At 36.5% G+C, this 17,442-nt stretch overlaps 2 protein-coding genes and 1 long non-coding RNA gene across 5 annotated transcripts in view; 1 reads left to right on the forward strand and 2 right to left on the reverse strand.

The window, feature by feature from the left end:
* Nucleotides 1-1,340: 1,340 nt before the first annotated feature.
* Nucleotides 1,341-2,114, reverse strand: LOC111876082 (uncharacterized). Its single transcript, XM_023872610.1, has one exon. It carries the CDS (start codon nucleotides 2,112-2,114, stop codon nucleotides 1,341-1,343), a length of 774 nt encoding a protein of 257 aa, XP_023728378.1.
* Nucleotides 2,115-12,794: 10,680 nt separating this feature from the next.
* Nucleotides 12,795-14,332, forward strand: LOC111876096 (uncharacterized). 3 transcript variants are annotated; one of them, XR_006186763.2, is made up of 5 exons: nucleotides 12,795-13,043; nucleotides 13,424-13,705; nucleotides 13,844-13,902; nucleotides 13,982-14,007; nucleotides 14,133-14,332. It is a non-coding gene; the product is annotated as an uncharacterized LOC111876096 (long non-coding RNA). The 3 variants fall into 3 exon arrangements; XR_006186762.2 differs by lacking the exon at nucleotides 13,982-14,007 and having other exon boundaries at nucleotides 12,796-13,043; XR_008226303.1 differs by lacking the exon at nucleotides 14,133-14,332 and having other exon boundaries at nucleotides 12,796-13,043; nucleotides 13,982-14,126.
* A 1,692-nt stretch (nucleotides 14,333-16,024) lies between these two features.
* Nucleotides 16,025-17,442, reverse strand: part of LOC111876095 (U-box domain-containing protein 29) — a 1,507-nt gene continuing 89 nt past the window's right edge. Inside the window, exon 1 of the mRNA XM_023872622.3 lies at nucleotides 16,025-17,442. This exon is cut by the window's right edge and continues 89 nt beyond it. Within this exon, the coding sequence (XP_023728390.2) occupies nucleotides 16,185-17,414 (1,230 nt within the window). The 5' untranslated portion in view covers nucleotides 17,415-17,442 and the 3' untranslated portion in view covers nucleotides 16,025-16,184.

Below are 17,442 nucleotides of genomic sequence, written 5' to 3' on the forward strand. Positions count from 1 at the left end.
ATATTCTCTTTGCTGGGAAACATGGTGTATCGAGCCTACTGGCTGCTTTTGATTTTTTTTTCTTGTTTTGTCCGATTGTACTATTTTGTTTTGGCTAGCTCCTTGCTAGTTTTGCCATAATATATGTCACATTTTTGCAGTTAAAAAAAATCATGTGAAAAACCGATAAAGTACTACAAAAAATCTAATAAATACTACGAAAACATGATAAAGTACTCAAAAAATCTGATAAAGTAATATGAAAATATGATAAAGTACTATGGAAAAATTATTATATACCGAGAAAATAACATTGTCATTATACTTAACTTTGAAATTTTTCAAACTAGCATGTCATTTTTAGTTTGCTAACAACTCAATAAGATGTAAGTTTAGTTTGATTTATGTACAAATTTGATCTATTTTTTTAGAGGACTTTAGTTGAGACTTAGAAGCTGAAACATGAAAATGAGGATGATATTTTTTTGGGGAGGTTTAAGTACTTGAACCATTCGACCCATTTCGTAGCAAATTCGACTCATTTCTTACCAATCCGATTATCCGACCCATTATGCAGGAAAAGCTACGAAAAATAGTTTATTTTGTTTAAATTCTAAGCTTTTGTCTGATTTTTTAAGCAAACTTAATATATTTATTTAAATTTGTCTCTTTCTCTTTATTTTACTGTGATATTAAAAAGTCTCATAATAATGTCCTGATGTCATCTAAGCCCTAAGGTAGGACCTATATATATCTCACTAATGGCCAAAATGGATGAGTTTCAACAATCAACATAAAAACCTCAAAATTAAGAGGTCCACACAACGTACATGTCATATTGGACATATCACATGGTCCAAGTCACGACTAAGCCATAAAGATGATCCTGTTTGATAATTGACATAACATGACATATGTAAGTTTTTATTGCATCCGACGTCATATCGTCGATCCATGTCACATATCCTAACATGAGGTCCAGGTTGACCGGAAAGTCACGTGGGATGTCGCATGGTTTTTGCAAAATTATATGTTAGACCGGAAGGAGTGGAAGGGATGGTTCCGTCACTTTTGGTGGGCCATACCCTTCCTTCCCTCACTCTCCTTTCTCTCACCTAAAAGCCAAGGAGTGGGAAGGAAGCCCTTCCTTTATTTTTTTTTTATAATTTTTAAATTAATATTAAACATAAAATTTAATTAAAAATAAAAAGCATTTCATTAAGTAAAATAAAAATTACATTAACCCTAAAATTTAAATAAGTAGAAACCCCCCCCCCCCCCCCCAAAAAAAAAAATCAAACAAACTACAACATAGTAAAAATTATTAATTAATATCCAAATATTATTTAAACCTAGATACGTCACTTGGAATCATCGTCTTCGTCCTCGCCTACATCATCTGTCTCCCCAACGTCACTCTCGTCGTCGGAATCTTCACTCTCGACGAACATATCAGAATCCCCGTCTGATTCGTCAAACAAATCATCATTGTAAGATAACTCTTGCGGGGGCTGAACATGAGCCCTATAAATGTGCTCCACCAAATCAGCACGAAGGGCCTGATGAAGGTCGCGCTTGTGTACTTCTCTTATGTTCACCCTATACTCTTGTGTACCAACGGCTACTCCTTCGACATTTGGCAAAACTTCATTTTCATTATATCGGCATATCGTTCTTCCTTCGTCTTTAAGAATCATATTATGCAATATGATACATGCATACATTACGTGTTGTAACCTTTTCACCTCATATGACCTTGCCCCGACCGTTAGTACTTGCCAACGTCTCTTAAGTACACCAAATGCTCGCTCCACATCCTTCCTAGCTGACTCTTGCGCCTCTTTAAACTTTTTCCTTTCCGGGTCGTTAGGACATGTAAACGATTTCACAAAAACAAACAAAGGAGGATATATATCGCCAGTAAGATAGTATCCACGCTTATATGCTACCCCATTTGCTTGAAAAGGTACATCGTGTGACTTTTCAAGGTAGATATCGTTGAATACAGGCGACTGGTCTAGCACGTTAATGTCATTGTTTGCACCAGCTGGACCAAAGAATGCATGCCATATCCAAAGATCATGTGATGCGATAGCCTCTAGAATAATCGTCGGCTCTTTGTGGTCGCCTCTCATGTACTGACCACGCCATGCGTTGGGGCATAATGACTAACTCCAATGCATGCAATCGATACTACCTAGCATTCCAGGGAATCCATGTTTGCCTTCATGTACCGTATACAATTGGTGGATATCGTTGATAGTTGGTTTGCGTAAATATCGTTGCTCGTAAACCAAACAGATCTCTTTGCAGAACTTGTACACAGAGTCCCTCACGGTACGCTCTGACATTCTAAAATACTCGTCCCATTTGTCTGCGCCCATGTCGTATGCTAGCTGATGAATTGAAGCCGTGTATTTTTTAATGGGAGAGAAACCTTTTTCCCCCTTGCATCAATTTTCCATTGGAAATATGGAAAACGGTCTTCCAAATCGCCAACAATACGTAAAAATAGTTCCTTCCTCATCCGGAGTCGACGTCTAAATTTTACAGCGTAGACAGCGTCATCTGTAAAATAATCATCTATAAGACGATCGTGTCCGGCTTCATGATTTCTACGTAACGGCGACTTTCTTAGGTTAGATCGTGCACGTGATGTTTCACCAAGTCGGTTTTGATAGTATGCAACCGTTTTCGCCATGACGGAACCGATAAACTTAGCCTCCTCTACTGCCGTCGAATCGGATGATGAAGATAATGACATTTTGAGTAATATTTTTAAGAAAGAAATATAGAGAAATATAGATTATGGTTTAAAAAATGATAGAATGTGTGAGTATTTATAGATTAAGAAAAGGAAAGGAAAAAAGAATATATATATATATATATATATATATATATATATATATATATATATATATATATATATATATGTTAACGGCTATATAGCCATTTGAGAATAAAAAAGAAAAAAAAATTGCAGCCAATAGTTGGAAGAGAGAGAGAGCGGGACTCTCTCCCCTCGGTCCATTCCCGCGGTTCCTTTCCCGCACCCACGGTACGGTGTACACAGGTGCGGGATCGGTCCCGCCCCTTCCCCGCATAGCCACTCCGTCCGGTCTTAGACTAGATTTAAACCTCTCAAATTCCTATATCCAATCTTTTATAAATTTATACTTTAGAAAAAATTTAAAAAATGGTCTATATGGTACGAAAAATTGACAAGGTGACCCTATGCTATAGAAACGATTCATAATTTCCCTTGTGGTTTCAAAAAGTGGCATGTATTGTCCTTTTTTCCTGTTCCATATAATAAAAGACCGTTATCACATCAAGTGTGCACCTCACATGAGGGCAATATTGTCTTTTTTACTTATTACCTCCGTTTATGTCATTAATTAATATTAGATGACATAAGTAGTCCATATGCTAATTGTGATCGTTACTTCCAAAAGAAACATTCAACATTCTCTTTAACGTATAAATCGATTAAAATCCAAAGCTTATAGTGGTAGTGTTTGCGAAGCAAAACACGTAGTGACATTATGCAAAGTCCGTGAGTTAGACACTAAATGGCACAAACATAGAGCAACTCTTATGTATTTTTATCAGCTAAACGTCATTGTAATCATTTGATATATATAAAAGCTCAAAGGAGAGTGACGATTATCACCTCCCGATGTTTCATGCCAGAGATATTCAAAGATCAAAGACTTTCCTCATAACACCCCGTGTTGTCTTTTGGGTTTCTATTCTAGTTTTACATTCTAATTGTTCATAAAAACTTCACATCCCTCTCATTCAAAAAAAAAACTTCACATCTCTTTTACTAAGCTAGTTATTTTTTTTCCTTGTTAATTTTTTACCAAAACAATTTGGCACCTGCCGTGATTAAATCTTCACATTAATAGCTCTTACACAGTAAAAGGGAAAATATTGGCCTCTTACTTAGAAATAATAAAAAACGCCAGCTGCTAGGCTAAACACCTTTTTCTTAGAGCAAGTACCTAGAGAGAACAACGTGGAAGTTGATGCATTAGCTAATCTTGGGTCCATACACGTAAAGTTTGCACCTTTACGTGAGGGATAGGCTTTGGAGGAGTGGATCTACAGTTTGGAGTCCCTGCATGACTTAAAAAGCCTCTGAATGTGAGAAGGACTAAATAGACTCGGCGAGTCCTTCGAGTGGACTCGACGAGTAGTATGAAGATTAGGAGGAACTCGACGAGTCTGTTGAAGATTACCTCGGACTCGGCGAGTCTGTTCTTGAACTCGGCGAGTCAAGTCGCGAAACCCCAAACCCTTTAAGTTAAGACTCGGATCAGCGAGTTGAGTGGGGACTCAGTGAGTTGAACAGCTCAGGACTCGGAAATCGGTAGACTCGGCGAGTCAGGGGCTGACTCGGCGAGTCGAGCCACGAATGAAAGGATTCTGAGCTAATAAACTCGGTGAGTCAGTAGGCAGACTCGGTGAGTAGGGTTGACCTGGAAGATTGACTTTGACCAGAGTTGACTTAGTTGACTTTTGGAGAACAGTTAAGCTAAGTGATATATGTTTTGATATTGGTAGCTCGGGGAGCTAGTGGAGCAGCGGTTAAGGGAATTGTCGGTCAGCATCCAGAGGGGCTACCAGCAAGTTCAGCAGTACGAGGTGAGTTTCCCTTTGTGTGAATGGGTCTAAGGCCACAATGATATAAATAGGAAGACCCAGGGGTTAGCCCTAGGCACGGTATGCCAGTGTGATAATTAGGACCAAGGTCCATCGATATCGGGCGGGTGCCCAGGAAATGGTTTGCATGATAGAGTAAACTTGTTGTCTGTGTGATACTTGTATGTGCCTGGTAGGGAGGTGAGTGTGGGCGAGGTCCCGTATCTCACCAATAGCAGAGTGTGGACGGTGTTCCACATCTCATTAGCAGGAGAACAGGGGCGAGGCCCAAGCTAGGGAAAGAGTGAGTGTGGGCTGGGCCCGTATCTCATTATCAGTAGGAGCGTGGACGGGGTTCCATGACTCATCAGTAGCAGGACAAGGGAGAGGCCCAAGATAGGCGAGGCCTCAGGACAGGATTTATTAGTATATGTTAGCTTATGTGTTGTGATATGCCTATGTGTTAGTATATGTTAGTGGGCGAGGCCCAGTGACAGGCGAGGCCTAAGTGAAACAGGTATGTATCCGAGGGGGCTCGAAGCCAGGCGTGGCCTGGAGCGGCGGGGCCGTTGTAGCGGGTGTGGCCCAGTATATGTTGTATGTGTTTATGCTGGGTATGTGGTAGGTTGGGGAACTCACTAAGCTTCGTGCTTACGGTTTTCAGTTTTGGTTTCAGGTACTTCTGGTAGCGGAGGGAAGAGCTCGGGGTAATCGCATGGCACACACCATAGATTAGTCAGCCTGGGATGTTTTACTCTGATAACGAACATATGTTTTTGAATTTGTTACTCTGATTTTGTTATGGATTGACAAATATGTTTTAAGTATTGTTTTATAAAAGAAATATTTAGTCTTGAAAATTGGGACGTTACACATACAATATAGTTTTGATATTAAGAAGGTTCAAGGTAGGTTATATTGTAGTTCGAAAAGTTTTCAAAAACATAAAAGATATTAATGCATAAAAATTAGCACTAAAATGGGAAGGACCGTACTTGATAGATTTAGAAGCTGACAAATGAGCATATTGTCTGGCTACAATGGATGGTAAGATCCTACCAAGATATTGGAATGCAATTCATCTTAAAAATTATTTTAAAAAAAAAGCCTCAATGAAAGGAATAAGGGAGCAAAGCTATGTCTCCATTCATTCACTTCTTTATTAACTTCATTTGTTTATATTATTTTCTAAATGAAAGTACTAACTTAGGTATTGGAGGGGAGTTAGTAGAGCTAACGCCCACCCCTAGAAATATATTTTGTTTTGAGGAACACAAATCAAAATCCTTATATATATATATAAGATCTAAGGTAGAGTGATGACTGCCACCTCTAAAGGTTTTTTGTTAGAGATCTTCTAAGATCAAAGGATTTCCTCGTAACACCCTATGTTGTCTTTTGCGTTTCTATTTCTGTTTTACATTCTAGTTGTTCATAAAACATCACACCCCTTTTACTAAATTGGTTAAATATTTCTCCGCAAAGAAATATACACACATACAAAATAGAAAACACCAACTAAAGATCAAAAGCAACATCATCTTCCTGAAAGATGCTTCAAGACAGTTCTTCGCCTGTAACAATCCAAGATTTATATCAAGGACCTACGACACATTGGGGGGGGGGGGGGTGAGGTCAAACCATCCAATAAATATGTATTTTGATACATCATACATGGGTTGAGTGTCTTCCACGATGTGATGGGGATGGCTAGCCTTCTACAATAACAAAACTTAATCTTCATTTCAGTCTTTTTGGAGTTTGTATATGTATACAAAGAAGAGAGAAAGAGGTTGAACAAAGGTTTAAATAGGTTCGAGGTTTGAAAGTTAGCATTACTAACGTAAGACGAGGGAGATAAGTAAAAAAGACAATATTACCCTCATGTAAGGTGCACGCTTGGGGAGATAACAACCTAAATTAGACGGAATGTGAAAAAGGACCATTTATTCTGCTTTTTGAAACCATAGTGGAAATTATGAAGTGTTTATGAAACTTAGGCACACAGACACCTTGCTACTTTTTGTTAACTACGATGCCTATTTTCTAAAATTAATCTGTATTTATAATCAAATTGCATCCTTAATTTTGTTATAAATTATAATATCAACAATGACATCTTAAGCACATATTTATGCTTTTAATTATCATTTCTCTAAAATGATTTTGTATCTTCACATAAACTTATATCAATTTCCATTATCTTTTGATGGAGCACGATTAAAATAGTATTACCCTACATTATGGATGCCTCACTTTTATCATTTATCCAAAATGACTTTGTATATTCACAAAAACTTATTTCAGTTTGCATTATCTTTTGATGGAACAAGATTAAGATAGTATTACCCATCATTATGGAAGCCTCGGTTGCAATTCCATCATAGGCTTCATTTGACCAAATGTTGCATCACTGATTTGACAAATTTCTTATTTTTAGTATTAGGTCATTTTGATCTTTTCCGGTACTTGCTCTCAGATGCTAAATGGGTTCTTCCTCCACAATTATTGCATTTCCCTTGATATTTATTACAAGAGGTACCTGTTGAAATGCATGATTGAAATGTTGAATTCTTTTAAGTGCTAACTTCATTTTGATATAGGGATAATGAATTGAGAGGATAATCAACTATATCCTTTGTATATATTTGGTCATTTAACTTTTTTTTGGTGCACTGTTAACCCTTAAACTTGTTCTTTTATTTAAAACATACCACTATTACTTGCAATAGCAGGTAAAACATGTTTTGGGGACCTGAGTTCCACCTCCGACGATATTTCCGACATTTCTTAGCCCCGACGACATCTACTGTGACATCCCCAATTTTATGGCTAAAAAAGATCGATTTTGTTTATGCTTTTTAATAAAAATCAGAGTAACTTCTTAAGAAAAGTATTGCGGAATTTGTTACCAAAACAGAATATGATATAAATTTTTATCAAAACATTTCTTAAAGAAACGTATTTCCATTACATTACAAAAACTCGGGATGTCAATCATTAATACAGACCATAAGCATAAACTAAAAAGAAATAAACATCTTAGGCCACAAAACACTATCTGGCCTCAAATCCTTAATCTCTCGTCAAATCATCCAACTATGCTTTTTGCACTACCTGTAATACAAGAAACTGAGTCGGTCAGCCTGGTGAGCAAATAGGGTTTTCAACCCACAATAATAAGTTCATTATTTATTTTCATCAAATCACTAACCCGATTACCCGTTCCCGTTATCCTCATTTTACGTCCCTAAAGCATCTATTATAAGGGACCTATCCTAAGGAATTTCATCGGGATAGGCACTACTGCTAAGGAGATTCCTCATCCATATGTGTCATCTTTAAAACACCTACATGTTGCGAGCCTGCTAGCGTTCCACTGGACTGCCTAAAAAAGTTTGTGGTCGTCATCTATACTCCGCTAGACGACTGGATCATCTTAAACATCGAGTCCTATCATCTTTTTAACACACATCATCTATTTCATCTACCCATTATTCTACCTAACATATTTGTAGATATAAAATACATACATAGTCGTATCATCTTTTTAACACACATCATCTATTTCATCTATTTCATCTACCCATTATTCTACCTAAGATGAGAAAGTGTAGATCTGAATGAAAATGTTTCAGATCTGAAAGAAATAAGTTCAGATCTTTCATCTAACATAGATCCCAAAGTATACATTTTAGATATGAAGAAAAAGTTTAGATCTGAAATGAGAAAGTGTAGATCTGAAGGAAAAAGTTTCAGATCCGAAAGAAAGAAGTATAGATCTTCTCATCCAGCAAACATCTCAGGTAAACAGATAACATATATATACACATTACACATAATTTATATAAAATACTTCATATCTATGTGTAAGATGAAAGTGACTATACACTCACTTGATACAGAGTGATTTGGACAGCACCTCGCTTCTAAAAATAATATTCTTTGATGAAACTTGGAAGTTTGCTTGAAAACTGGGCTCTGCGCGGGCAGAGTTTCAAACTGAAAAACTCTTTTTCTTGGAGACACCAGGCTGTCCGAGGTTTTCTTCTATTGCTAGAAAGGTACCTAGGCTTTGGGGGGTGTTTGGGTGAGTTAGAGAGAGAAAGAAGTTAGAGAGAGAAAGAGAATTGGTGTGGAAAAGTGGGCAGCCTCGGCCCTCTATTTATACCCTAGACTTCGGACTTACGCTAGGCGTAAGTTCAGATAAGGTGCGAGGTGGCGGCTCCGGGTGGTGCGATAGGGAGCTTGCTAAGCCGAGGAGTGCGATGCGTACGCTAGGCGAACCGAACTTGGATGTGGGGCGTAGTTTGTGAGGCGACATGTCGCAATCTGAAGCAAGTCTCTGATCAGCGATGGACGGCCCAGATCGAGCCACGTCATCACTATTCGCACCAGCTTCGCAATTTTGAGTTCCAACTTAAAAAATTCGTATCTTCCTCATACGAGCTCCATTTTCGACGTTTTTTATATCCACGCGTAGGCGGGAACGTAGTCTACAACTTTCGTTTAGATTCGCCGGCTAATTTTGAATTTATTTTAAAAGTTATATTATTAATAGGCCGGGATAGGATTGGTCCGTTAAAATCTCATAACTTCTTCATCCGACGTCCGTTTTCATCTGTCTTTTTATCGTTACACCACTATTAACGAGATCTTCAATTCTCGTTTAGGTTGTGTCAGCTAAAAATCGCTCGATCTAATATTCGAACTTCGGGTTGTACACCACTAAGTCGAAACTTCGAAAAATCATAACTTCCTCATACGAAGTCAGGTTTGGGCGTTCTTTTTATGGATGCTCTCGGTTTAACATATTCTACGACTTTTGTTTAGGTCGCTAAGGCTAAAACTTGCTCTATCGTAAATTCACTATTTACGCTTCCCGGTGTCGCGTCGGTTCCGTCGCGAAACTTCGACGGGTCATAACTTCTTCTTTATAACTTGGATTTCGGTGTTCTTTATATCCTCAGAATCATTGTTTCGACCACTACAACTTTATGTAAAGATATCGGATTTATCTCACACTTTAATTTTGATGCTTATTTTTATTCTTTATTTATTACACAATTATAAATAAGTAATAAGCATATAAATACACATAATTCACTTAGTACTCAAATAATTCTTTTTTATTACTTCAAAAAGAGTTATAATAGTTGACCTAGACTATTACATCGTCTAAAAATATTTACCCCCGAAATCCGGGCGTTACATCTACGGTTATCTTCTCCGGCTACATCAGATATGGAATCGTGTTTTCAAGTTATTGTGTTTCTAAAATAGAGTTGTTTGAGCATCTTGTTATGAAATCTGAAAACAAAAACGAGTTCTTGATATCATTTAACCAAGAACTCCATACTTGCCATTGTTTACTAGACAAATTAAGTTTTGAAAGATGAAATCGTTTGCAGTTGTGTTCAAAACTCGATTTTGAAAGATGAAGTCGTTCATGGTAGGGTTTTGAAGCTAAGGTTTTTGTGCGTTCATGTTTATCCTCATCCGAGTTCATTTGGAACACAAATATGAAGGAGGAAACCAATTTCAGGAACAAAAATATGAAGGAGGAAATCATGGTTCATCTTTATCTTTATCAACTTTGGTTTCAAGAACACAACTGCAAAATTGAGGTTTGAAGCCAGGGTTTTTGTGTGTTCATGTTTATCTTCGCATGTGTTCGTTTTCTGCAAATCTGAAGGAGGAAATTGATTTCAGCAACACAAATCTGAAGGAGGAAATCGTGGGTTCATCATTGTTCATCATCTCCATTAACGAACCTGCAACACCTTCGAATAAAATCACAACCATCAGAAATCATCTCCACTACCGCTATCAAGAACCGTCACACCTCCACCTCTATCTTTGTTTAGCATCAGTCGAACATCCATGGCAGATTTTGAGTTTATCTATGACATCCCCAAATTCACGATTTTTAAAATTTATATGTATGCTTATTTGAAAACCAGAATATTCATTCTTAAATAGCCTGAATCTGTGGGCGTTACATCATCCATGGTTGTTCTATTGAGTTTGAACTAGGGGTGACAATTTATGACACGACACGACAAAAATACACGACACGAAACGAAATTAGGACAAAACTGAAATTTTAATTCGTGTTTGTGTCGTGTTCATGTTAACTGTAAAAAACACGATGTCGTGTCGTGTCGTGTTCGTGTTCAAAATTTGACACGAAATTGATACGATTTAGCAGTTATTTATCGTGTTTTACGTGTTATATTTGATAAAGTATTCTTTAAATGAACTAGTTTTTAGTATATGATATATTTTTTATGTCGTGTCGTGTTTTTCATTTTTTAATTCGTTTGTTATCGTGTTAGTTAAAAAAACACGACATCGTGTTGTGTCGTGTTCGTGTTATATAAAACTTTGTTGTGTCGTGTCGTGTCAGACAGAAACACGAAAGATAGCATGATTTGCCACCCCTAGTTTGAACCCTTCATCCATGACAAATTTCGATTTGGTTTCTAGAACCCTTCATCTTCCTCGAGTTCGAACCCTAACTCATTTCTAAGATGAGCAAACTCTAACAAGAATAAAATATTTGAATCATTTTGTATGTGTGTGTGTTCAGGAAATAAAAGATAAGAAAGAGAGAAACAAGAAATCCGAAAAATGTGTCAAGAACTCATCACGCCGAAAAATCTATTTTGGCCGGAAAAGATAACTAGAAAAACCATATTTGGCCGGAAAATACGCCGGAAACCGGAAAACCCCTCTATTACCGATCATAATGGTATGTTTTAAACAAAAAACAAGTTTAAGAGTTAACAGTGTACGGAAAAAATTTAAGTGACTAACTTTGTACAAAAGGTATACTTGGTTACCTCAAGTCATTATCCCTTTGATATATTTAATATGGTTCTAAAAATATAGATGTTTCCAAATGTGTTGTTTTCATATAAGATCCTATTGATGGTATCGAGTACGGTAGCATCCGTAGAAAAATGTTTTTTGAGATTGAATTTGTTGAAGTCAAATCTTCAAACTAACGCGTTTGACAATATTAAGTATTGAAAATCAATTTTATAGTCTTGACTATCATAAAGATAATTGATATTTTTGCTTAGAATACATGAAGGTTTATGTATCGCTTTAAGTGTTTTTTGTAAGTATAAAAGAGGATCCCTATAATGAGTTTGATATTATCTTGGAATTAAAAAGAATCTATCCATTTTGAGACTCTTAACAATTCTCGAGTTATTTATTTTCATTTTGCCTTAGTATGTATGCACGATAAAAAAAAAGTAAAAAGTGATGGCCAGGAATTGTGAATATGAATATAGAATATCAAAGATGCTAATTGAATGGGATTTCTAATCGTGTCACAATATTCTTGTCACCAATAATTGAGTACATATCTTTTTCAACGTTTTGTTATATTGATCCTATCGTTGAACTCATCTCACACTACTACAAATATCTCGTCCAATATTCTAGGGAACCTTTCGTGCAACACACCGACCTAATATTCTCGTTGTATGCATGACTTCATAACCTTAAGGATCCAGGATGTCAGTGTGGAATGCTACCAATGTTACAACCTACACTTCCTAATTTTAATAATTATAAATTAGCTAAGTCAAATACCACCATTATTGAAAAAAAAAAATGAAGACAAAGTTACCTTTATATAAAAAACATATCAGGAATTGGGATGAAAACTGAGATTAGATAATTTCGTTTGGATAATTGTAGGACCATGCAATCATTTTTCTTGAAATTTATTTTCTTCTTATGCATGGGATTTTACAAATAATTTCTTAGGATAATCTTATAACAAAAAACTCAAATTCTTAACACTATAAAGTAAGCAATGTAACATGATTCGTATTGGAGTGTTAAAAAATCTAGGAGTTCCAAAAGTGATGTTTTATGAGTATTCACATTTATTCTATCTGAAAATTGGATAAGAATAAAGAAATACGATTTTATGCTAAAAATATTTATCAATTTGAAGCTAAATAGATCATATTCGTCTTATGTAAACATGCATTTTACATCACTGAAATTGTACTAGATTATAAACTAAACTCCTTTAACACTTGTATGAATTCTAGAAACACCAAAATAATTATATATACATACTAATTAAGAACTGCCACTTGAACAGTTCTTATGTATGATTGGCTGGAAATTTTTTTTTTTGGTTTTTTTTTCTTCATTTGTTCTCTTCTTTAGAATAGATATGGGGTTACTTGACGTTATTCCCTGTTTTCCACCGCTTTCACGTGTTCCAGAACCAATACAAATCAGATTAGTGGCCACCGCCCCTGTTATCCAATCAGATAACCTTTCTTCCCACGGCTTCCTGATTCCTCCATCAAATGTTACTTTCGTCATTTGCTTCCCGATCCTTCCACCACCACCTCTCACTTCTTTTATGCATTCTCTATCGGGTAAGAACTTCCTTCTGATTCCTTTGATCGATAATCGATTGGAATTCTCTCTCTCTCTCTCTCACACACACACATACACACACAAGGAGGCTATCAAATCGCTGTTATTCACCATCTTCTCCACCGATTGGCACCAGTCTAATATGGATCATATTGATCTATTTTATCTATTGTTTTGAATTTGTCATCAGTTTGTGCTTTCAATTGTTATGATACATCATGCTTCTTGAAAGAACAATATCAGATTGATGAAGAAAAAATGAAATCTATGAAATACTTTTATGATTTGGTAACAATGATGATAGTGGATTGTGAAGTGAAATGGTATCGGTTTCTATCTTTAAGATTTTTTTTCCTTTTCTTTTTCACTATCCTTGCAGGAAGGCTTTGGCGGATAGTCAGCGTATGGTGCCCAAATCAGATGTAGACAATTCCATCTTGGGTGCTTCACTCCACTCCTATCATTCGACTCCACCTAATTACCATTTTCCTTTTCATTTTTGGTGTAGAAGACTGAAGAGGACTTTGAAATTGAAGGTTCTACTATAAATGTTGTGTTTTGGAAGGTATGGAATTACACTCTAGAGCGCAAACTCTCTCCTACATTCTACTCATCTCATTTTTTCCATTTGGAGCAGTAATAAGAAGAAGAAATCGATGTGGTTAGTTTTTTTTATTAAACAAATCGATGCTATGGTGCTCTGATTAATATAAAGTTTCTATTCTTCTTTCAAATTTCTATAAATTTTCATGTGATGATTTTGATTTTAGGGTTTCTTGGTTTTTGGTTATTGATGCAGGTGATTTCAATAACCTTCTTGCTGTATTGCTCGACGTTTCAACCAGAGGCCCTGTTAAGGTTGGTTTACATGATTCCTACATATATTAAAGAGTGTAACAACTATCAATGAACTAAAAATTGAATTTTTTTTTTGAAGAATTGGCTGAAAATACTTCTTTTAAGGTTGTCATCTTTCCCTTTTTTTACCTTTATCAACTGAACTTCATGACTGTGATCTTCTCACTATATATTATACATAGTATTCTTGAATATCTATGGAAACTTACCTTCACATACCTAATTACCAGACTTCACAGTTGCACATCATTCAACCCTGTTCTCAGAACCAGTACTTTAATCTTATTACTTTTAAGTACTATTTAAGCAAATAGTGCGTAGTCGGGAAGTTTTTTTCTATCCTTTTTTCCTTTGTTTTAATTATATTTTATCATATTGTGTCAATTCTTTGAGTTTATAAACTATTAATACAATTTTCAATCACCACCTATTGCAGTAGCAGCTTATCTGACATTGGCAGGGAAGCCTTCTGTTTTCCTCCCAACAATCTTTTTTTGATGGGTTCAAGGTGCTTGCGTCTACATATTTGCATTTTAAGGAGGAGGAAAAGATGGAATTATTTGGAGCGATTGAAGGGTTGCTGAAGAATGTGAGTTTGGGAGCTATTATAGAACGTTTTGAACCCAGAAGACAGGTTTCTTTCCTTTTACTTGATTGGGATTTTGGACATAATGACTTAATGGATTAAGCCAAAAAAAAATATGGCTTAATGTATTCACACAAACTCTTTAATATGAATTGTGATGGATGAGTTATTTTTACATTGACAAAGAGCTTCAGAAGCAGCTGTTGGAGGGAGCCAAGAGTTGAAAAGCTTTCAAATGATATTGGAATATATAAAAGCCTTGCCTGTGAGTATTTCTTTTTAGGATTTTTGCCAAAAAAATAATGCTAAATTACTAATTTACCCCTATGCAGACTGGACAAGAAACAGACTTCATATTGGTATCATGTACACCATTAGAAGTCACAGCTATTGCTTAAAAACAGATTCAAAGCTAGCTGAAAGGAAAGATCAAGCTCAAAAGCATACCAGTTGTAAATCTTTAGGTCAAACCTTTTTGACCTCTCCACTAGACATCTTTCTTCTATATTACAATTAGATAAGTTTCTGTGGTAAGAACTAAGGGTTGTTGATGTTGATGCTCAACTTTGCCAATGGACACCTGATAAAAGCTTTAACCGAAAAGAATATTGAAACCAAATACATTATTAGATAAGAAGAGCACTATTATAGTTCTTCTGCAAGCTATAAGATCAATTTCACTGATATGCATCATCCTTTTTCTTACACAAAAAAACCAAGGGGCAAGAGAAGTAATTGTATAAATTAACAACATATAGAACAAATATGTAAATGAATTCAGATTCATAATAATTAAGGCCGAAGCATGAAATTTGATATTTACCCTGTTCCTTACAACATTGATACATCAAATTCTAGGGTTTAATAATCCACTCCAAAATTACAATACGAAACATAATCACAGCAACAACATCAACTAGCAACAGAGAAATTAGGCTCCTATGAAGATCATATCAAAAAAATTTAATGTGATCCATTAATAAGAAAATTATGGATAAGAACACAGAGTTGTTGTTTGCATGCGATCAACAAAAAGAACCGATTTTCAAAGAATGTTAATATGAATGCATTCACGTTCTAATTAGGGTATGACATCATTATTAAATGGATAAATGGTCCCTCCCCTCATTTAACCTTTAACATACTGAGTTTTTTCATTTCATGATTGAATTAGAAGTAAAAATTTGGTTGTTTTACATTAATTTTCTTGATAATCTATCAAGCTACCTTCCCTCCAAAACCTTTGGTTGAAATGAGCTGCTGAAGTTGTTCTGTTTCATATTGGTTAAGTTAGAAGAAGTGTTGTGATTTCCTTTTCTTAAAACATACTTTTCATTATTTTCCTGACACACGGATTATATGGTGAGCAAAGCTTCATGTTATTGTTTCCTACCAAGGGCAAAATTATCCAATGAAGAGGGATTTGCAATGTAAAACCTAACCATTTCTTTGGCGTTTCCATCCCCGCAAAGCGGGGTTCTTCCCTAGTTAATAACCAAATGACAATAAAATCAAGAATAAATAAATAGGACTTGGATCTTTTAAAATGCAATTTTTTGTAGACAAAATTATGAATTTCACTATTTTCATTTGGGAAACAATTTGTGATTGTATCATTTTCTTTTGTACAAAATTTTCTTGATTTATATCATTACACTAATTAACAGTGTGTGAAAAAAAAAAAGTACAGAGCGATTCAATAAGGCGTAATGTGAGTTGTCCGAGTCTCGTAACTCGCCAAACATGACTTTGAGTTAACACGGAAAACCTTCACCAAATCCTTACACATTTGCCTCACGATGGCAGAGCAGTTACTCTGCATCACCAGCAACACCTTCGTCAAGCCGTTGCTCCCTATCGTAGCTTCCTGAGCACTCCGATCTCTCGACAGGTAACACACATTCCATATCACGACGATTCCGTTCTCCGTCGCCGCCGTTGAAACCTTCATCAGCCGTTGTACGACGCCGGAGATACAATTCTCGTCGTCGGATATCGCCACCCGCCCCTCCGTGCTCGTGGATACCATTTCTAGTACCTTCATAGCTTTTTCCATCACCGTTACTGTATTTTCAGAACCGGACAGGATCCGTCCAGCGGTTCTCACAATCCCCAGCCGGAGGAGCTCCTTTTTGGCCGGCCTGGATGTGGAAATCGCGATGATAGCGGCTAATCCGGCATCAATTGCCGTCTGATTTGTTAACGTGTTGGTAAGATGACAAAGCTCGTTTAATAAGCCTTTTTGTTCGGCGATTAGTCTTCGAGATTCGTAATCGAACAAGGCGAGTGATTCCAAAACCCTAGCGGCGCTAATTCTTGCATCTAAGTGGCCTTTCTGAAGAACCAAAATGAACGGCGAAAAGAAAGCATCATCCAAGTTGATTTTCTTTAATCGTTCTTTGACTTCTTTTGTAAATAGAATCAGATCCAAAGTGGTAACCACTAATTCAACGACTTCAACTTCATTGCTGCTTTTCAGAATCCTCGCCAACATTGGAAGGAATCCCTCCGAAGTCGCCAATGATTCTCTACCTTCCTCAGAGAATTTTGCCAATTCGACGATCTTCGACAATGAACTTAACAAAACTTCATCGGTTTCTTCGCTACTGATCAATTTTCTAATGGACTCAAAGGCTAAGTGGTTGTTGAAGCTGGCTTGTGATTGGGGGCAGAAGAGATAGGAATCGGACCAGAAGCGAATGAGGCGGCGGAGGGTGAGGTTTGGGACGACGTCTGTGGAATTGAGGACTTGCATGGTGGCCGGGCAGGTGTTGTGGCCGGATTCCAGCCATTTTTGAATGCTGGTCCGATCGTAGGTGACGCCGGTGCAGAGGCTGACAGGGGATCTCATTACGTCCATTGATATTGGGCACTTGAAGAAACTGGGAACACTCAGATATAAATCGTTCATCTTTTCCCTCACCATTACTGTTTCTTTTTTCTGTAAGAAAGAA

This window comes from Lactuca sativa, chromosome 9 (genome assembly GCF_002870075.4).
Source record: "Lactuca sativa cultivar Salinas chromosome 9, Lsat_Salinas_v11, whole genome shotgun sequence".
In the NCBI taxonomy this organism is placed as follows: domain Eukaryota; kingdom Viridiplantae; phylum Streptophyta; class Magnoliopsida; order Asterales; family Asteraceae; genus Lactuca; species Lactuca sativa.